The following is a 22235-nucleotide window of genomic DNA, read 5'->3' as shown; positions in this document are numbered from 1 at the left end:
AAAGACTCATACAACAATGTTTTCTACGTTTAAGAAATAAAAGGCAAATTTGAAGATAGCCCTTGGAAACAAGGGGCTATAGAAGTGACCTGCAGATTTGAAAAAGATTTAAAGAGAACTTCTAGAAATAAAAAAAAGAAAGGAAAAACAGCCATGGCTGGTGTAGCTCAGTGGATTGAGCATGGGCCTGTGAACCAAAGGGTTGTTGGTTTGACTCCCAGTCAGGGCACATGCCTGGGCTGCAGACCGGGTCTCCAGTGGGGGGGCGCACAAGAGGCAACCGCACATTGATGTTTCTCTCCCTCTCTTTCTCCTTCCCTTCCTCTCTGAAAATAAATAAATAAAATAAATTTTAAAAAAAAAGAAAAAAACAGATAAAATTAAAGATCCAATGGATGGATTTAATGGCAGATCCATCATGGTTAAAGAGAGAATTCATTAAATGGAAGCTAAATCAAAAGAAATCATAACGAAGCCAATATGGTGTGGCAAAAAGATAGAAAAGAAAGAGAAGGTAGGAGACAGGCAGAGAATGGAGTAAAAACATCTAGCCATACTTAATCTGACATCCAAAAGCCAAGAGAGAAAGTAGAACAGAACAGGGGCAATATTTTGAAGACACAATAAGAATTTTCCAGAGTTGATAAAAGGTCATGCCACAGAGTCAAGAAGCTCACAATCTCTGAATATGGTAAAATTTCAAATAAAACGTGCACCTAAGCACATTGTAGTGAAGTGGCAGAAAACAAAGACAAAAAAAATCTTAAATACAGTCCTGAGAAAAGGCAGATGTTTAGACTGACAACTGACTTAATAATAAAAGCTAGAAGTCAGTGGAAGATATCGTCAATGTGCTGAAAAATAATCCAGCAAAAACATCCTTTAAAAATGAAGGCAAAGTAATGATATTCTCAGGCAAATAAATCTGAAGGGTTTGCTACAAGAGAACCACATTAGCGGTAATTCAAAGGGATGAACTTCAGAATAAAGGAAAAATGGTCCTGTATGGAAGGTCCCAGGAGCAAGGAAGGAAAAACAAAGGAAGTGGTAAATATGTGGGTAACACTAAACACTATCTACCTACAGATACTTACATAAACAGATTAAAGAAACATGTACATATGTAAATATTACGTTTATACACAATCATGTATTTTAACATCGTTAGACTTGAAAATATGAAAAAGACAGTATAAAAGTACTGATTAACTTTAGGCTTTGATAACAGGCTATGGTTTCTAAGGAAACCTTCAAAGGAATATACGCAAAGACTATAACTTCTAAACTGGTATAAATGGAAAGACTGAAGGGGAAAAAAGTCAATCAATTAAAAAAATGCAAGAAAGTAAGAAATGCAGAATAGGCTGGGCAAACAGGAATTAATCGTGTCACAACTTCAGTCCATACAACTGAACACAATTCCTCTCCTCCTGGTTTAGTTTCTGAAATGCCAACCCCTCTGGGAAATCTTTGAAAATTAGTGCTATAGGAACCTTTGTGGTAGGTGTGCATGTGAAGAACTTCTGAGTATGCGCACACGTGAGGGGAAGAGAACTTCAGGAGGTGAAAGCTGAAATAGTAGCACAGGGAAATCAGCCCCACAGCCTACTGGCTACACCACTCCATCCAGCTGTTTATTACTGACAATGACTTCAATAATCCTGGCACCTGGAAAATGAGTCCATTTCTATACTACAGTACAGATTTACCCATTTCTTTTTTTTTAAAATAATTTAAGATTTTATTTCTTCATTTTTATAAAGAGAGGGAAGGGAGGGAGAAAGAGAGGAAGAAAAACATCAATGTGTGGTTGCCTATTGTGCACTCCCCACTGGGGACCTGGCCTGCAACCCAGGCACGTGCCCTGACTGGGAATCAAACTGGTGACCCTTTGGTTCACAGGCCCGTGCTCAATCCACTAAGCCACACCAGCCAGGGCAGATTTTGCCATTTCTATAACATGGTGTGATGTGGTATAGCTTTAAATTTTTTTATTATTGAATTTATTGGAGTGACATTGGTTGATAAAATCATATAGGTTTCAGGTGTACAGTTCTATAATACATCATCTGTATATTGTATTGTGTGTTCACCACCCCAAGTCCAGTCTCCTTCCATCACCATTTATCCCCTCTACACCCTCTTCTACCTCCCCTCACCCCCTTTCCCTCTTATAATCACCATTCTGTTATCTGTGTTTATGAGTTTGTGTTTGTGGGCTTTTTGTTGGTTTGCTTGCTTAATCCCTGCACCTTTTAATGTTAGTGGGCATGTAGGACTATAAAATAGGGATGCCAGGAGGACTGCTGCCAATAATTAGAATTCAGTGAAATGGGGCTCGTGGGGTGAACCCGAACGGCAGATCCGAGGTTAGGAGAAAGGCAGCCAACAGCGGCGAGGCAGCAAGGACGATCTTTTCTGTCATCTCCTTGGAGAAGGGCTTTGAAGAACATGGAGCTATTTTCAAACTTGTAAAGGTCAACTAAAACATACTTTCTTTCGTAAAATAACTTTAAGCCATTGCTAAAGTAGTACTTTCTAAATTCTCATTTGAAATGCCTGCTTTTATATCACACTTTTATTTTAGACTGTTACATACTGTAATTTTCAATTGAATTTCAAAGATGATGGGACCATCGTGACTCAGAGAAATTCTGTGTTCCAGGTGTGGTCACACAGCTCCCTGGTGGTCAGGGTCACTGAATTCTGCTCTTCTCTCAGCTTGTCATCAAGTAAGACGCTCCTCTACTAACGTCTGAAAGATGGCTACATATTACGATTTGGGGACAATAAGGATGGACAGAAAACATTCTTCTTACCATAGTCTTGAAAGCTAGAGCTACAAGGAAAATGTCATCATAGAGAGACAATAAGATTATTTCTTTAAAAGGCTGAGTCATTCTGCACAACCCTGAAATTACCCATCACTTGATTTTGTGTTTCAGTAAAATTTACCACAAAACAGTACCTGCTGAGAGCACTCCGTGGTTAATTCTTGGCATGCTTAAAGGGGCCAGTTCAATCCAAAGCTGCCTATTGGGGTCATAAAGAGGGCACATACATCGCATTGCTGCTGTTGGTTTCCGTGAACTGAAAAGATAAATAGATTAGCAGTTAATGTGTTTTAAGTAGTTCTGTTATAACAACTACGACAAGTTTTACCACTATAAAAAATGTCTAAACCATTAAAAAAATCTACTGCTATTATTCTTCAAGTACTGAAAAATATGAATTCTCATTTACATAGAAATCTCTCTTCCCTTATTCCACTTTGCAAACACACACCCACACTTACACTCTCTCTTCTCCACCGACAGTCACGATGCATTCCGAGTAGCCCCGGGGTTTGAAGTTGGCCAGCATGGCCTCGCCTTGCTGCGGCTGGCTCAGGGGTATGTTGCTGCACTCTTTGACAATTTCTCGTACTAACGGTTCATTCAGCATCTGCTCCCGCAAGTAGCTGGAGTCTAACCCTGAAACCCACAGTGCTGACATAACATCCTTCATGTGGACCTGCAGAAGAGGGTAGGAAGGACGGGGGTTGGTGGAGAATGCAACACATAGCTTTTAGAATATATACTTTCCAACTCATGGAAAGCTAAAAGTGTTAATAGATTATCAAGAGGCAAGTAATAAGTACCAGCACTACTTAAATATGCTCACTGGCCCCCTTCCTTTCTACTTCCCATAGCCTTGATTTAAAAAAAAGTGTAATTTAAAAATCACTTCATGTTTATATTTGATGTGTCACTGCAAAGTTTCAAGCACCTTCCTTTACACTCTTCAGCAGGTGTGTCAAACTCATTTTCACCTGAAATAATTTTAGGACTATATGAACGTAACTACTGCTTAACTGTTAAGGAACTGAAATTACATTCGGCCCTTTGAAGGCAACTGTGAGGCTGATGTGGCCGCCAGTGAAATGAGTTTGACACCCCTGCTCTACAGAGTTCCCATAGCAATAGGAAAACTTACAAGAACTCTGCTATAATTTGCTTTATCCTACATACTGAATGTGCTGTGAATTAAATCACATTTATAAAAACATTCTATACAGTAATAGCTTGATACTATATGGTAAACTAGATAATTAAAATGTACCAACATTAATATTACATGAAAAATATAGAAAAGCCAAAGTTCAAAAAAATTCCTGGGTCCTATTTAATCATTTCTTAAGTAATTATTGTTAAAAACATCTATAAAACATATAAATATAAATTATATATTTTTTATGCTCCATCGTTAAATTTGAACCAACTGATTACAGCATTCTCCGTAAGGTGAAACTCTTTAATGATTAGTTTTTCTTGATTTTAAAATAGTCATTTTAAAATATACTCTGCTATACCCTGAGGATTAAAAGGCAATACTCTTTACAGCGTCACGTTCAGATTAACCGAAGGATGAAAAACTGCCCTGTTTCCCCAGCAGGCAGTTGACCTTAGCATCCTCACCACTTCAAGGCAAGAAAAGGGTCGGGGAGAAGCTACTGATGGTGGTCTCAGGGAAGGGCAGCAAGCTGGAAACTGTTCCATCTCCTTTCCTAACTTACCCACCTAATGTGGAAAACAGAACATTAACTGTATAACCACACTGAGACTACAAGCATAGTTTCTGCAGAATTTTAAAAATTACAAGATAATCATTAAAACGTAAGTCGGTAGTTTTCAAGAACAATTAACAAGGCAATTGTACATTTCGAAGACTACTCTGAAACCGAAATATCTTCCATTTTGAATACAGTGCCTGAAGCTAGTATCTCATTTGTGAGTATCAGACTTAAAGCCCCATGATTTTGCTCCCTCCCCAATGCATTATCAGTTTGGATCCAAAGCCTGATACTCTCTAAAACCCATCCCTTCCAGGCTGTCACTCCCAGAACCTTCCCATTTGGACTCGCATAGTCATGAAAACGCCCGAGTGCTCTCCTGTTTTCTCCCCAGTGGTGTTATCACTCCAGGGACAGCCCGCACCCCCAGCCCTCGCCCGGCAGCCTCCCTCAGAGCTGCTGAAGGCGTTAGCCCAAGGACGTAGGAGGGATGGATGATGAGCGAAAATGGGGACACTACATTTCTATGGTGTCCAGCTTAAGCTTGAAATACATTTTGCCATGAAAAACAACACACAAAGGATATCATGTTCCTTAAAAAGTATTCATATTTTCACTGCTATATTGAATTACATGGGCTTTTGTAGACTGGTCTGAAATACCAACTGCTTCAGTGATCCTATGGGAAGATGTTTCACAGGTATCTCTTATTTATTTTAAGATTTTATTCACTTATTTTTAGAGAGAAGGGAAGGGAGGGAGAAAGAGGGAGAGAAACATTGAAGTGTGAGAGAAACATCAATCTGTTGCCTCTCACATGCACCCCAACCAGTGCCTGGCCTGCAACTCAGGCATGTGCCCCGACCAGGAATCGAACTGGTGACCTTGTGGGATGATGCCCAACCAACTGAACCACATTGGCCAGGGCTACAGATATCTTTTCGACCATAACTTTGCAAGTGTTTCATGTTGAAGGGGAAAGAGAAGACAGTGATAATTTGGATTAAAAACAGCGAAATCAAGTGGAAAGGCAAAGACAGACCATGTTACAAACTACAGGTACCTTTCTTATTTCTGTATCATGTGCTATCCATCGAATTACTGCCTCAAATACGTATCTTTCATTGCCAACGTTTAACTTCTCAAGAGAAATCACTTCTTTAAGTTTCTGAGGACTCAGTTCTAGGAATTCTTCTGTGTTGCTGACATCTCGGAAGTGAGTCTCCAGGTATTCCGTTGCAAGGTAATGGACGTGGTGCAGGCAGTAATGAAGTGCGAAGTCACGGATCCCGATGCAGTTCTCAGCAGCGATGCAGCCTTCTAAAAACTCGCAGCACAGAGTTTTAAGATCTGTCAGCAGGAGCAGGTCCGCTGCCTGCACAACATCTTGGATGGTATCTTCGTTTAGCCGGATCTGTGAGAATATGACCAATATTTTATACTTGAATGTGTATATTTAAAACCCAAACCACGAATCTATTGGGCTGAGCCACATGAAAGCTCCATTTTCATAGGTCAAAGACGATCACAGATTGGTAATTTCATATGCTTTCACATAGCACTTTTTTCCAAGAAGAATTTGAGGGCCTCAACAAGTCTCTGAACAACATAAGCAGCATGTGGCTGGTTAACTTTTCCTACTGCGTCCCTTGTTTTACCAACATTAACTACCAACAACTCTTTGAGTGAACTGTCCAGCTGCTCACTTCTATACTTAGTTTAGAGAAAAACCTTAAATGATTGAAATGCTCAGGAAATTGAAAGTTCTGTATTCTCTGGTAAACTGAAGGTGATTGCTTTAAATACTAGCACCAGAACTGTGGAAAATCTTACCTCCACTATATTGAGTTCACTCCTTTGCTAAAAGGCATGCCAAACGGAACGCAAGCCCCTTGAAGAAAGGGGATCTACACCACCTCCAAAGCCTCACCTGACCACCAAACACCATAGGCGGCGTGGTGCGACAGATACAGTTTGGTTCCAGAGCTACTTTCTGGAAGGACTCCCTAATAAAAGGTTTAAAAAATCATTTTGAACATTTACTTTTCCTTAATTTTCTTCAGTTTTCTAACTGATGCTTCTTCCTCCACCCACTTGACAGTTGTTCTATCCAACAGGGAGGGGTGTAAAGACACAGGACTCTGAAACATCGCCAGGCCCACCGACAGCCCAGACTCTCCGGGAACGGGTCTCATCCTACGCCCGGGAATGTGACGGAGGGATTTCAGAGTGCAGCAAGGAACATTCTACTACGTTTTACACATCGTGTACCAGAGATACAGTCGCCTTGGAAAATGAGCAACAAAAGTAGAAGGAGGTGTATGAAGTAAACTACAAGTATGCGGCAATTTTCCTTTTACGTATCACATGAAATTTAGCCAAAAGACAGTGGAGAGCTCTAGACTATCCAATGGAGGCAGGCAAACAAAAACAAACCAAAACAAACACACACACACTAAATTCCATCTCAATAAAACTAAACGGCCACATCAGGAGTTCATTATAACTTACCCTGCAACTATGATCTTAAAACCACAATTAATTTTAATTAGGAACAAAATCTGTAAGTAAGGTTTCAAGTTTCAAATCTAAGCCTTAACACGACTAAGCTCTTATTGGCTTATAACTTGTGAGAACTGCTGCAGAACGGACTTTAGAAGTTAGGTAAGTGGCTGGTCCTAAGCCTGGCTTTGTGGTGCTATGCAGTATCTCCAGTACTTACCGGGTGTCTCCACATGAACTTAAATTCATTTATGTTTAACAACCCTACAACACTAGCCTTACATCCATACTCCCACTACCTAGTGTTTAGAGAAAAGGAGATAACATCATGAAACTTAACCAAAAACTTCAAAAAGGATGACAATCACCAAGTTTAACTCTAGACAGACTGAATATATTTGGAGAAAGTAAGTAGCACACTCAGAATACTTGGAAACATGTAGGAGACACACTCTTCACAAATAGGAAAAGTAACATAAGATGAAGCAGGAAGAAAGAAGAGAGTAAGAAACAAGTTCTCAAAGAGTAAAGATAAAACGTATTCTCACTAACTTCTTCCCGTTATAAGCCCTGGTCCACACGTAAGATTTTTCTTACGAGTCCTCATGCTATTTACAGCAGTTGGGGGCAAGGTTGGAGGAGGCAAAGAGTAAGAATGAAGTCTGATCACTTATCACTTTCCTCCCCAGGGTTCATTAAATCCCCAGAAACATAAGTGGGTAGAGGGAATAAAAGGAAATCAGAAAGAATGGGGGGTGGTAGAGGGATGCTGGTCCTGCTGAGTGACAGGACCAGGCATCATCAGGACAACGCAGGTGCCTGCCATTTGTATGAGTCTAGAACTCTTCATTTCTGCAAAAGAAGCTCCCCTGCCCATGGAAGCTCCCATCTCCATGCTATGGAGACAGAATGAGTTCCTGAACAGAATGGGTAAAAAGTAAAATTGGAATTAAGATTGAAAAACAAAAAGACAGCAGTGCAGAGGGCATCTTACATTCTTTGAAACTCATGCTGGAAGATGGAGCTCAGATGGTAAAATCAAAAACTGGGACTGGGTAAGATCTCACTTAGTGTGCTTTCTTCTAAGGGCAGAGCCCTGGAAGAACACACTTGGGTGCCATTAGCAGTAGGAGACACTAGTCAAGCACACGGTGACAGATGACGAAGATGAAGGGTTGCTACGTGGTCACAGAATGGATGAAAGGAGACCCTCACCCTGAGCTTGAGAAGCCTTTACTTAGTCTTCCTTCCTTTGTGTCTCATCATACCTGCCCACTGAAGATGTAATCCAGGATCTCTCTCATAACCATTACCGATATCCCTTCAAGTTCAATCTTATAGGTTGATCCATCATCTTTTGGAGGATTATAGTTTAACTTTGTCCTAAGAAAGGGAAAGAAAATGTAAAATTTCTATGAAAGAACAAATAGGTGTAAGTTTTTATGCACTAAATATTCTATAAAGTATATGATAATTTTAAGTATATGAATCCCACTTAGAAAATTCAGTTTGTTAACAGTAGATTACTATATTTTTTTATAATGTTCAACTCCTAAACATTTGTTATAGGTCTCACAATGCTAATTCTTAAACAGACAGACAGACAGACAACCAAAGAACTAAGATCCATGTGAACAAGGATCTCTACTTCACCTCGGGAACCCTAGGTCTTTCAGCTTATTTTTTCATGTATTTAATTACCCAATTATTTTTAATAATATGACAAGGACCCCTCAAATCTACCAACCAAAACAAAAGCTATAACCCTGACAATAACCTGCTTCTAACCAATGGTGGTCCTCACCAATCCACTCCTCTGCTTCTGCATCTAAAGTGACTATTACTCTAAGTTCTACATCCAGTTTCCCTTGCTTTTTAATTATTGTATCCATGAAACATATATAATACAGTATTAGTGTATCCATTCAAAATACAATATATACAAATTTATTATTGTAGTCATGAAATATATAATATAAAACACCCATGGAATATGTATAATAGGTAAGTGAATAAATGCATATATATATATTAAGTTGTTTTTAGTTTTATAAGAGTTCATGCCATCTGTGATCTCTCGGGGCTTTCTTTTCATTTAATATTATATTGCTCATCATTTATATTGCTGCACATCACACTAGTTCTTTGTTCTTTCTGCTGTATAATATTCCACTTCCTGCCGATGGGCTTCTGGGCCATTCCAGGTTTTGGTATGTGAACAGCATTGCTATGACTATTCTCAGACATGTCTCCTTTTGCATTAGGCAAAAGAAACTTCCCTTGGTTGTACTCCTGGGAGTAGAATTATGCTAAATTATTCTCTAAAGTGTGAGATGATACTAAATTACTCTCCAAAGTAGTCAGAGCAGTTTACAGCCTCGTCTGGCACACGTGTCAGGGAATCCGCGGACCCGCAAACTCTCCGACACTTGAATCAGTCGTCCTTCCTAAGTTCTGACAACCCAGTGAGTGACCTGGGTCTCTCGTGACGCTGTGATCTGCATTTCCCTCAAGATCCAGGCGCTGAACACCTCTTCACGTGTCTGTGGTCACAAGTGTTTCCTCCTTGGTGAAATGCATGTCCAGTTCAAGTTTCTTCTTCAGGTTTTTATTGAGTTCACTGTCTTCCTCATATTGAGGTGGAAAGTTATTTATTATATTCTTGAAATTAATCCGTTGGCAGACTTAACACTTTTCTTAAGATGATGAACAATTTGAAGAATAATTTTTCATGGTCAGTGCTTTTTGTGTCTTATTTGAAATCTGGTACTTTACCCGACGTCTAAAAGATACTCCTAATTTAGCAGATGAAAGCTAAGACACAGCCTTAATTGCACTTAAGACCCCTCCCCCTCCCCCAAAATGATCGGAATCAGTTGTATGGAGAAACTGTGGAATGAGGAATAAAAGATGAGCTAAAACAGAAGAATGGGTTGACAAAGTCTTAAGAAGCAGTTGAATTCCCAGGTCCCTCTTCCACATATACATACACAACTACCCTACGCTCTCCCAGCTACAGGGGGAGATAAGCGATTCACATTCTGAAGTATAGAACTGCAGGTGGGTCTCTGGGCAGGGCAGTACCAGGCACATTTGAGGGTAGGTATACTGTACCAAAAATGGAGTTAATAGAGCGTTTACATACTGGATGCTCAGACTATTAGTCTTTTTTCTCAATTCTGCTCCTAAAATGCTGAAAGCCAGACCTATATCCTCCATGCAAAAAACTGGAAGACTTTTTTGTAGGATTTGATCAGCCCAAAAGAAAAGACCTAGAAATATGGACAGAGATCTGCCCGAAGAAAATGACCCAGCTTGATCATGCCACGGTAAAACCCACAGTCAGTAAGCCTAACTCCAGGCTCTGAGCCGCCGATGCATTCTGGAACAGCACTTCCGAAACTTCATGCCACACCACTTGCAGAAAAAGTAATCTCACTCTGGGGTAGACAAAGGAGGCCGTGCGCAGGCTAGGAGTAGACAGAGGGCCCCGCCTCTCCAGGTGCTGCCCAGACCCTCTGGGGCTGACATTATCTTCACCCACCTGCAACATTTTCTGGGGGGAGCGGGGAGCACACTGGCTAAGAAACTCTGCTTCAGAACCCCATTCTTAAAATTGAGCAAACAGAACTCAACAGATGTCTGAGAAAGAAAAGAAACCAAAACCAACAGGAAAAAAGCAAGCTTGGAGGAAGCAAAGATTAAGCAAAATGAAAAGTCAAGGAAAAAAGAAAACCTCTACTATTTGCAGAGAGAAGAGAGGATGCTGTGCTTATGAAACAGGAATTGGAGGCTGTAGAGAAGGGACATTCAGGGGCTAACAAAACAATTTTAACGACTGTGAAAAGTTTAATGTTAAAATAAAAAGCTATATAAACTTCTCAGAAAAGCAAAAAGACAAAGGCAGCAAATAGGAAGACAGGTTAAGAAAATGAAAAGATCAGTCCAGAAGGCTGACCACCTGAAAAATAGGGATGCCCCTGCAAAAAAGGGAATATTCTCAAACAAGTGCTCATAACAACGGATGAAACAGCCCCCTTCCAAGGTGTACCATCGTCATAACCTCCGAATACCGGAAAAAAATTCTTACAAGCTTCCAGCGAGAAAAACAGGTTACACAGAAAAGAACAGGAATCAGACTTCTAAATGGAAGTTAAATAACAACGGGGAAATCAAAATTCTAAAGGAAAATATTTCCAACCAAATTTTAATAAACAGCCAAACTACCAATCAAATGTCAGCAGAGAACAGAAATTTTCAGCTATACAAGGTCTCAAAACAATTTATCCCCCATGTAACCTTTCTAAGAATGGTGTTGGAAAGTGTGCCCCAAGAAACAAGACAGTGCCTCGAGAAAGAACCATCCTGGATACGAAACAGGGAATGATGAAGGGCAGTGTTAGGATAATAGCTGTGGACCAGCTGAAGGAAGCCAGTCGAAGACCTTAAAAGACCTGGAGGATGGAAGTGATGTAAATTTAATGACCTGAAGCTACAAAGAGGATATTCAGACAACTTTGTTTCCTCCCTGTATTTCATTATCTGCTTTTCCTGCCTCTACACTGAACTAACAGTTATACTCAAAAGGTATTGCATTTCTTCTTGCTGCACCCTAGCTTTACCTATACACCTGACACTTTTACTAAACGTGAAAAAAATTTTCAATTAATCCTCAATCAAGAGAGAACAGCATAAGTAGTACAAATAGTACCTAAAACATTAGTATCTGGCTCTGAAACGCATCATGTAGTATCCTGGCAGCACCTATGTCTTCTAGTAATGCTTCACTTAGGATGTCATGACTATCCGTATTTTTCAGTCCCTATGCTGGTGATGAGAAATCGGTACGTTGATAAATGTACAGATTCTCAGATCCAACCTCACCCTTTTTGCATGCTCTGAGAAAATGGATCTGAGCCTTTTAGAAGAGTTATCCTTTGTCAACTGGCAGAATGTTACGGTTTTCAGTAGAGGGCGCTGGAAAGACACTGCAGGAGGAGAGTTCTGCTTCCGGGTCCTGCTACAGCAACTTGGTAGGCTCCTACAGCACAGCCTGCCTTCGGCATCTGGCTCCTGCACTGCACAGCTGCGAGCAGCGCCCTGCAGTTTTCCCCAGATTCCCTCTCTGGCAGTTTTGTAGTAGAGTATTTCTGGTGAGATGCCTCTCCATCAACAGCCTTCCCAGGCACCTTAAAGGGCAGATTCCAGAGGGCTGATTTGAAGTGTGGCTTCTCTGCCACGCTGTGAGCCACAGCTGTGCTCTGTCCAATAAAGTTCAGATCTTGGCCCTGGAGGTGGTGGCTGCCTCTTATATCACCAATTCCTGTATTTTTTAGCGTTTTCTTCACTTGTTATTAGCCAATCCCTCATTACTCCAATATCCTGTCATAGTTAATAATTCTTTCTATTACACTTTCTTTGTTCTAGTTACTGTGTGGTTTAAAGGCTCCAAAATGTGTTCAGAGACAGGGGCCTCAACCCAGAATTAAGAGTTGTTCTTATTTTAAAGTAATTCATGTTCAGTGAGAACTGGCTGCGCCTGTGTGTGGGCTGTGGACGGTGGTGGGAGGAGGAGCCTGGGCTGGAAGGCAAAGTGGTTACAAGGAGACCATTCATTGTTGTCCCTTTTTATGTTTGAATCATGTGACTACGTTGGTTTGTATTTTTTAAAGACAACTATACTGTCACTGTTTTTACAATGGAAAAGGATCCCTTTTATTTATTTTTTTAGAGAGGGGGAAGGGAGGGAGAAAGAAAGAGGGAGAAACATCAGTGTGTGAGAGAAACATTGACTGGTTGCCTCTTGCATGCCCCAAAGTGGGGACTTGGCCCACAACCCAGGCATGTGCCCTGACCAGGAATTGAACCAGCGACCTTTCGGTTCACTGCCCAACACTCAATCCACTGAGCCACACCAGCCAGGGCTGAAAAGGATCCCTTTTAAAGAGTACAGCTTTCTCTGAGCAGGTGGCAGAGTGTAAGACAATGGCTAAAAGGACAGAAAGAAAGACTCCTTTTAATCTGAGAACTGACCACTTCAGATTTCTATAAAACCTGATCCTTTTCAAAGCCCATGAAAATCACTGTATAAAATCTCTAAACATTTGAAGGTAAAATTACAAAACTTATCAGGATTATGGTTTAAATTCAGACCCTTACACCTGTTCTGTCAAACTTCCCCATTTTCCTGCCCTGCTTCTGACCCCACACCTATACCATCTGTGCACCTCTGACCTTATCCATCTTCTAAACCCTACAGGGGGTGGGGGGCACTGGCCCCCCAGCTGAAAACCTGCATATGACTTTTGATTCTCCCAAAACTCAATGAGTAATAGCCTACTGTTGACGGAAGCCTTACCAGTAAAAAAAGTCAATTAACACACATTTGGAACATTTTATGAATTATATATTATATTTGTGGGAAAAGAAAATGGCAAGAAAATCACAAGGAAGCGAGAATACATTTACGGCACGGTGTGCATTTATTTAAGTGAACCCATGTGCAGCGGACCTGTGCAGCTCAAACGCGCTCTATTCAAGGGTCAGCGGCAACTCCAACACCAGTTCCACGGAGGTTTTCTGCGTCTCCATTTGGTCAGAGGCGGAACCTCCACCCTCACCTCCCTGCAGGGAAAAATCATTTCTCCTGCTATAAATTTCCCAGCACTCGATACTGTGGGTTCCTCATTTTTTATCATGGCATATATGTAAATATCCCCTTTTCTACCTCCTTCACGGAGCTTTAAGTTCCTTGAGGCCAGAGTCCTCTTTATCACTGTAACCCTACAACCTAGCCTGGCAGTTTACAAAAAACAGATGCTCAATAATTATTTGTAAAATACGGTTTTGAGTTGACAGGAGTCTTGAAATATTTGAAGTGCTGTCACATGAGACATATTCTCCACGTGACCTCAGGTACAGTGAAGCAGAAGTGGAATCAGTATGAGGAAGCGCTTTATAATGATTTCATCTGTCCAACAGACCGAAAAGACTGAAGCACAGCTTCTCACACTGTAATGTTAACACGACTCATCTTAGGATCTTGTCAAATGCAGGTTCTGATTCAGAAGGTCTTGGGCTGGGGCTGGGGTGTCTGCATTTGTAACAAGCTCTCAGACAATGCAGAAGCTGCTGGTCTACATATCACTCTGAGAAATGTGGGGTTAATCCATGCTTCTCCAATTATCCATGGTATGTTTTTGTGTTTCTAAGCCTTCCCAGATGAATACTTTGAAAGTTGCTAAGAGAGCAGATCTTAAAAGTTCTCATCACCAGAAAAAAAAAATGTAACTGAGTGTGGTAATGGGTGTTAACTCAACTCACTGTGGTGATCATTTCACAGTAGATACCAACATCAAATCATTACGTTGTACATCTGAAGCATAATGTTATACGTCAACTATACCTCAGTTAAAACAAATTATTAGAAAAATGAAATTAAAAGACAAAATACAGGCTTCAATTATTTTCTTACATTCAGCAGACATAAAATTACTGTCAAATCACTACAAGAGTTTCTAAACTCTCACTTTCAATGTGTGTATGTATATGACTGCGGACAAGTAACAAGTCACAAACCACCCGTCTGCAGATGACATGTCAGCAGGCCGGCTGCTCATCTGTCCGTCAAGTATAGAGTGAAAGTTAGTCTTAGTCCCGCAGATCTGTTGTGAAAGAGTCATGGTTCACACCTATCGTTATTCACAGGTACTTCGTTCCTTTCTTAGTCACTTTCCCTTTCTCATTCAGTGACCTCACAAACTTGTACTATCCTCCCTCTTTGGCTTCATTTTTTCCCCACCTCCCAACTAAATCTCTGTATCCCTTTTGGTTTTGTTCCATTCTGTCTTACATTTCTTTCCTTCAGTGAACATTCTAATTTTTATATGCTGGTTCTTCCAATACCTACCAATTAACTACCCTTAGCACTGTTCTAGCCCTCCACCTTCCCTCCGCAGCTTTCCCCTTTTCATCTACAATTTCCTCGTTTGCATATCGTCTCTACCCCTCTGCCAGATATAACCGAGAATTCGATGAACTGGATTGAGTAAATGAATTTTAAAAACAGCTAAGCTGAAGGATTAATAGCTGACAGTTTTGTTTCCAAAGTTAGCCCATACATACCAGGAGGTAAATTGATTGTTCTTTTCTATGTTTCCCATCTCTTATGTGTCCCAGGAAGCTGTAAAGTCATATGGAAATATCACAATATCTTTGTTTTTGCTATTATGTGATTGTCAATTTACAAACTCTCTCCTAGAAAATGCAGCAATCTTAAAATATCACTTTGAGAATTTCATAACACTCTTTGAAAAAACTAGAAATAATTGGGAGTGAGATAAAATCGGGCCTCGGGTATTTAGATGTAAATACGTGTGCCTATCACACTCTTCCCCGGCTTTCTGTTTTTAGGGCAAGACATTTCCCCTCTCTGCCCTGTTTCCTCATTTGTAAAAAGAAGAGGTTAAACAAGGTGATTTGGGAGCTCTCCCTTCCCTGTACATTTCTAGACTAACCTGCTGAAGTGAAACAGGACACAGACTTGCTGCAGGGACTCTGCTCTGGAGACACGTCCTGTTGGGTCCTAGAGGGCAGAGTCCAGCCAGCTCCGTGTTATCTAGAGTCTATCCCTTCTACGGGTCATGTGGTGTAAGTTTATTTTCCCTCCAATCACTTATCCTCTGGGCAAGTGTTTTCTATTAGAGTTGAACAGGAGTGAAACACAAACTTTTTTTTCCTTGACAACACTAAAAGGAGGTTTTATAAGAAGAAAGTTGTAGGCTACTAGCTAATAAAGGAGCTGGTATTCAAAGTTTTACATCCAGGAACGAGGTCTACAACTTTTAAACCAGTATAATAGAGCCGAAGTACTCTGTTGGTTTTCTGTATATATAGTCCTCTTATTACTGGCTTCTAACTGCTGAAAAAAGTTCACTGTGTCTGAATGCCAAATAAACAACAAAGATGATTGGTTCTCCTCTTCCAAGAATCATTTTAGACATTACTGAGTTGGATTTGACTTAACCGTGACAAATAAGAAGTCTAAGTGACTTTTTTTCCCCTCTGATGCAAAAGCTAGTCTCCAAAAAAAACCAAGGAAACATAATCAAATAGAATGCAAGAGAATGTAACGTTCAAGAAGTCAAGATCTACAGAAATTCTGGGGTGATTCATGGCATCACTCATACCGTTTGAAATGATTCCTATCACCTCGGACTGCGTCGCTTCTAAGAGTAGGCTCCTTAGGATGTGTGCAGAGGGGCTCGGGCCCACCACCCCATTTGCCCACTCAGGCCAAACTAACAATTTAATTTCACGTGGGGAGTCTGTTCTACAGATGCCCCTGCCCTCCTTGTGTTCGTGAGCAGGAAGAAAGCCACATCAAAAGAGGATCCTGAGGGCAGAGGACTGTTGGGGCAGGGACACTACTGTGTATGGTAATATCATGGTGGCCACGTGTCACGACACATTCACCCAAACCCACAAAATGTACATCACCAAGTGTGAACCCTGAGGTAACCTATGAACTTTGGGTGAGGGATGTGTCAGTGCATATTTATCAATTGTAACAAAGGAAGTCCTTCGGTGGGAACGTTGGTAACGGGGGAAGCTACGCATGGGAGGGCAGGGGTACATGGGAAATCTCTGTGCCTTCCTTTCAACTTTGCTGTGAACCTTAGACTGCTCTAAAAATAAAGTCTGTTTTAAAAAATGTACTTAAGTCCCCATTTAACTTAGCAACATATAAATTTGCAGGTAATATTTCTAACAGATGGCATCCTCTCGTGACAAGGCTTTTTGTGGCCTGCTTTTCCATCTATCTCACGGTTCCTGCCACCCAAGAAATCCATCTGCCTGGAAGAATATTTACACGGACGTCTGAGACATGATCGGGGGTCCCACAGGGAGGCCCAAGCAAGCCCCTAGGCACATGGTGGGACAAGAACCAGGTGTCACAGACTGGCTTCCAGGTAAGCTTCCCTCCCACAGCACCTTGATCTACACGAGCTAACCAATCATTGAGGCATCCCTCCTACAGGGCCAACCAACGTCAGGGGAGCAGCGAGAAGAGGAAACCACAAGAAAGCACAGGTATGATGCTGTGGGACCCGTCTGCAACTGCTACCAGCCCAGGATTGGTTCACTTAGACCAGGAGGTGGCCAAAAAAATAAAACTGGGCCATGTTCCTCCTGTGATGACTCCAGAGTTTAACTTTATTACAGGAATGCCATGCTAATAAAAACTCAATACTATTGCTCTTCCTTCATTATTTCCTTTAACTTTCCTCTATCTCCAATTCTATTTATCTGGAGATTATGGCTTTTACTTCTTTTCCTCATATAGATCCTGTAATGCCTAATAAATTGAATGGGTATTTTTAATTATATTTTATTGATTAGGCTATTACAGTTGTCCGGACTTCTCACCCCCTTGCCTTCACTCCATGCAGCATTCCTCACTCCCTCAGGCAATCCCCCCACCATTGTTCATGTCCATGGGTCATGCTAGAAGTTCTTTGGCTACTCCATTTCCTATACTGTACTTTACACCCCCGTGGCTATTCTCCAACTACCTATTTGTATGGGGTTTTATTGTTTTTTTGTTTTGTTGTTGTTTTTGTTTTACCTATTTGTCCTTAATCCCCTCACCTCTTCACCCGTTCCCCCACACCCCCCTCTCATCTGGCAACCATCAAAATGCTTTCTGTATCCATGATTCTCTCTTTTTCTTGTTTGGTTGGTTTGTTTTTTAGATTCAATTGTTGATACATTTGTATATTACCATTTTATTGTTCATAGTTTTGATCTTCTTTTTCTTAAATAAGTCCCTTTAACATTTCATATATAATACTGGTTTGGTGGTGACGAAATCCTTTAGTTTTTCTTGTCTGGGAAGCTCTTATTCTGCTCTTCAATTCAAAATGATAGCTTTGCTGGGTAGAACAATCTTGGCTGCAGGTCCCTGCTTTCCCTGACTTTGAATACTTCTTGCCAATCCCTTCTTGCCTGCAAAGTGTCTTTTGAGAAATCAGCTGACAGACTTATGGAAACTCCCCTGTAGATAACTAACTGCTTTTCTCTTGCTGCTGTTAAGATTCTCTTTGTCTCTAACCTTTGGCATTTTAATTATGATGTGTCTTGGAGTGGGCCTCTTTGCATCCATCTTGTTTGGGACTCTCTGTGCTTGCTGGACTTGGATGCCTATATTCTTCACCAAATCAGGGAAGTTTTCTTTCATTATTTTTTTCAAATAGCTTTCCAATTTCTTGCTCTTTCTCTTTTCCTTCCTGCACCCCTGTGATGTGAATGTTGGACCACTTGAGGTTGTCACAGAGGCTGGTTATATTATCCTCTTTTATTTGGGATTCTCTTTTCTTCTTGTTGTTTTGATTGGTTGTTTTTTGCTTCCTTATGTTCCAAATCATTGACTTGATTCATCCACTCTATTGTTGTTTCCCTGTAAATTGTTCTTTACTTCAATTAGTGTATCCTTCATTTCTTACTGGGTCTTTTTTGGGCTGTTGAGGTCCTCACAAAGTCCCTTGATCATCCTTATAACCAGTGTTTTGAGCTCTGCACCCGATAGATTGCTTATCTCCATCTCATTTAGTTCTTCTTCTGGAGTTTTGATCTGTTCTTTCATTTGGGCCATGTTTCTTTGTCTCCTCGTTTTGGCAGCCTCCCTGTATTTGTTTCTATGTATTAGGTAGAGTTGCTCTGACTCTGTGCCTTGACAGTGTGGCTTAAAGTAGTAGGTGTGCTGTAGGGTCCAGTGGCACAGCCTCCCCTATCATCCATGCTGGGTACCCGAGGTGCGCCCTTTATGTGGGCTGAGTATACCCTCCTCTGGTAGTTGAGCCTTGGTTGCTGTTGGCAGGCCAATGGGAGGAATTTACCCAGGCCATCAGCTGCAAGGATTGGCTGTGACCACTGACCACCAACCTCTGCCCTCCATGGAGGGTCAGCTGTGCAGAGAGGCAGGGTGGTGGTGCTCCATAGTGGTCTGTAGCTGACCACTGGGTGTGCTGGCTCTGGGGTTTCCCAAGTGATGCAGGCCAAGGTCAGCCCCCACCTGTGTTTTCCCCGAGGACACGCTGCCTGAGCTATAAAGCAATCTGAGATGGCTGCCACTTGTGCTGGACTTGGAGGTTCCCAGGCAAAGCCAAGCTGTGAATCTAGGCTGGCTGCTGCTAGTGCTGGGCCTGGGGCTCACTGAGGCCAGCTGTTGCATGTTTGATAGGCTTTAGGAAGGTGTGAAGCATAAGCCAAGACCAGCCATTCATACGGAAAAGCAGCTTGGGTGGGCCTGTAAACTGGGTGGGCGGAGTCTCTGGGGATCTCCAAGTCAGGTCAAACAGTGTTATCCTGGTTGATGGAGTCTCAGATATGGCACCAGCTTGCTGGCTCCATGGGGTGGAGAGTTTAGAAAAGGGACTATGGCCTGTGCTGGCCTTGATGCCAGACACTCGTTTCCTCCTGTATACCACTGGTGCCTTTAAAACTGCTACCCCAGTGCTAGAGCTCATAGGGAGTAAGTCTGAGTAGGTGAGTTGGTGTGTGGGTTCTTTAAGAGGAACTGCTTGGGGCTCCAGCAGTTTCTTCCACTGACTCAATCCCTGTTGATTTTTGCAGCCAGAGGTTGCAGGGACTTATCTTTCTGGCAGTGGAACCCTGGGCTGGGGGGCCTGGTGTGAGGCTGGGACTTCTTGCTCCTGAGATATCCCTCCCGAATTTTTATCCACCACACGTGGGTGACGGACTAGCTTGTTCCGTACCTGCTTCCTTCCTTCCAGTCTGGATGGATGTAGTTTCTTTAATTCCGTAGTTATCAAACTTCCATTTAACTCGATTTCTGACGGTTCTATGTGATGGTTGCTCTACATTTTAGTTGTAATTTTGATGTGGTTATGTGAAGAGGTGAGCCATGTCTGCCTATGCTGCCATCCTGACTGGAAGTCCCCAGTCCTCACAGAGTTTTAAAACTAGCTCCCCAACCTGGCTTCCCAGAATCTTCTGGAAGCTTTTCCAGATCTCTGGGTACTGTCCCAGACCAACTAAGTCAGGTCCAAGACTGTGCATATTTATATAGTTCCCCAGCTGATTCTGATACATTCCCTCCTCTCAGAATGTTCTCTCCCCCTCCCACCACCCTGATCACCTAGTTTAACCCTTCATTGACTTCAGGTTTCGGCCAAAGAGCAGCCCGGGCACCACACTATCTAAAATAACACCTACACTGCCTCCTTTCCATGCCTTATTCTTCATGGACTTTAGCACCAACTAAGAAATTGCATTTGTGTTTGATGTGAACATCCAGGAAAACAGGAAGTTGTTTTGCTTACTGCTCCATTCCCACATCGCATAAACTGTCTGGTACTGAGTAAGCCCTGAGAAGTACGCACAGACCTGCTAACAGCACACAGCCAGGTGGGGCACCAGCAGATTTTAGTGCTGCGGTGTCAGTAACTGCAATAATGTGGCCCTCAAACGAAATGAGCACAACTGTTTAGAAATGGCATTAACCAGCAGAACAGCTGCGAGCTCTCCAGCACTGCATCCTGCTGGTTGGTCCACACTGGGGGTGCTGCTTTCCCACAGCACCCAGTCCAGGGTGTGCTGTGTAGCCAGCAATTTGAGAACTGAATGTGAACTGTTCCCCTACTGCAAAGCCACTCAAATCTCCACGATGCACTAATCCACCTCTGTGCTGAGGCCAACTGGACCCTAAGGCTGGGTGCTGAGAAGGTGTGTGGTGTGTGAATAAGCCTCGTTGTCCAGTGTGTCATCTCACTTGCTTCGCTGCCTTCTACTCACCATCACTGGTGCGCCGCACGGGAGAGTTAGGAATGATCAAGTGAGGAAAAATGCAAAGATTAGGGAAGGTTTCTGGAAAATCCAGGTTTTACTGTCTGTCCAGGTGTCATTACCCTTGTGGTAATGAAGCTGAGGTAGAGCCACCTCACCACAGAGGCTGCAGAAGCAACTCCGAGGAGCCACAGCCCTATCCTCCCTGACAGTGCGGCACAAAAAGATTCCCAAGAAGGCTTCCATTTTCCTCTTGGTACCACATCACCATTCTGAAGATGAAATACAGCACTTCTCGTTTTGATCCGCTCTGAGTAACCATGTCCAAATACATCAATACCTGGAAGGAATACGAGAACAGAAAGCATATCCTCCAGAGTCATGTGATTTGAACAAAGGAGGAATTTATCTGAGGGAAGATAATGTTTTCTGAAGAGAGAACATGGAAAATACTAACTACGTATTAAGCAGGGAGAGTTCAAGGAAACTTCTATAGTTTGTGGGGGGTGGACAGGGAGGGAGGGAGGAAAGGCAGGACCCACAGAGTACCACAGGGACTGTGGGCGTGCACACCTACAAGAGACATTAATTACACCTGGCAGCAGCACAGCAATCCCTGGAGGGAAAGAGAGAAAGTGTGACCAAACCGATACAAACCGTAGTGTCAGACAAATGACTTTGCTTTGTACAGCGAGTCCCTTCACTGTTCCAGGCACAGCATTAAGTACTAGGGATGGACTCAGAAACTGGATCTCAACCAGTGGTCCCCAGCCCTTAGGAACTGACCACCCATCACTTCTAACCATGGGCTTCAGGTCAGCAAGATGAACTGATGCAGCTATCTCCAGTAGCATTATGTTCCGTGACCGAGTGTCTGTATGTTCCACAATAAATCTTTTGTCCCAGTCTGCTAAAAGACTACTCCTCCCCGTGTTGTCTCCATCTTAGGAAATGGTGCTATTTTCTGTCCAGCTGCTTAAGCTTAAAATATAGGAGTTCAACTAACAAACAACAGAAGAAATGGTTGAGCTCTGAAGTGCAAGTGGACGCTAAAACTACCGAGCGCAAGTTGATGAGGAGTGTAACACGGGCGTGCTTCACGGATACTGCCGTTTTCCACAAATACAAGGCAAGGCCCTCCGCCAGCAAAATAACTACGACTCGCTGAAGGCTCAGATGATGGTTAGCAACTCTTAGTGAAAAATTATTTTTAATCGAGGTACATACATTATTTTAGACGCAATGCTGGTGGACGCTACTAGACTGCAGTATACCGTAAGCACAACTTTTATGTGCACTGGGAAACCGAAAACATCCGTGCGACTCGCACTGTCGGGGTTCTCACCAGACCTCAGCACCCCTGAAGCCTGTGTGT

General features: G+C 42.1%; 1 protein-coding gene across 2 annotated transcripts in view; it reads right to left on the bottom strand.

Annotated features, from left to right (window-relative positions):
- The window catches only part of GAN (gigaxonin), a 67485-nt gene that overhangs the window by 26227 nt on the left and 19023 nt on the right, over window positions 1-22235 (bottom strand). Inside the window, exons 2-5 of one of the 2 annotated variants that reach the window (XM_024556046.4) lie at window positions 8323-8437; window positions 5616-5966; window positions 3296-3513; window positions 2969-3090 (exon numbers count right to left, since the gene is read on the bottom strand). In XM_024556046.4, the coding sequence (XP_024411814.2) occupies window positions 2969-3090; window positions 3296-3513; window positions 5616-5966; window positions 8323-8437 (806 nt within the window). The remainder of the gene's footprint in view (window positions 1-2968; window positions 3091-3295; window positions 3514-5615; window positions 5967-8322; window positions 8438-22235) is intronic. The other variant, XM_045191852.3, reaches the window with a different exon arrangement.

Source organism: Desmodus rotundus, chromosome 12 (genome assembly GCF_022682495.2).
Source record: "Desmodus rotundus isolate HL8 chromosome 12, HLdesRot8A.1, whole genome shotgun sequence".
NCBI lineage: Eukaryota > Metazoa > Chordata > Mammalia > Chiroptera > Phyllostomidae > Desmodus > Desmodus rotundus.
Note: the sequence above shows the minus strand (reverse complement) of the source record. Positions and strands in the feature narration are given on the sequence as shown.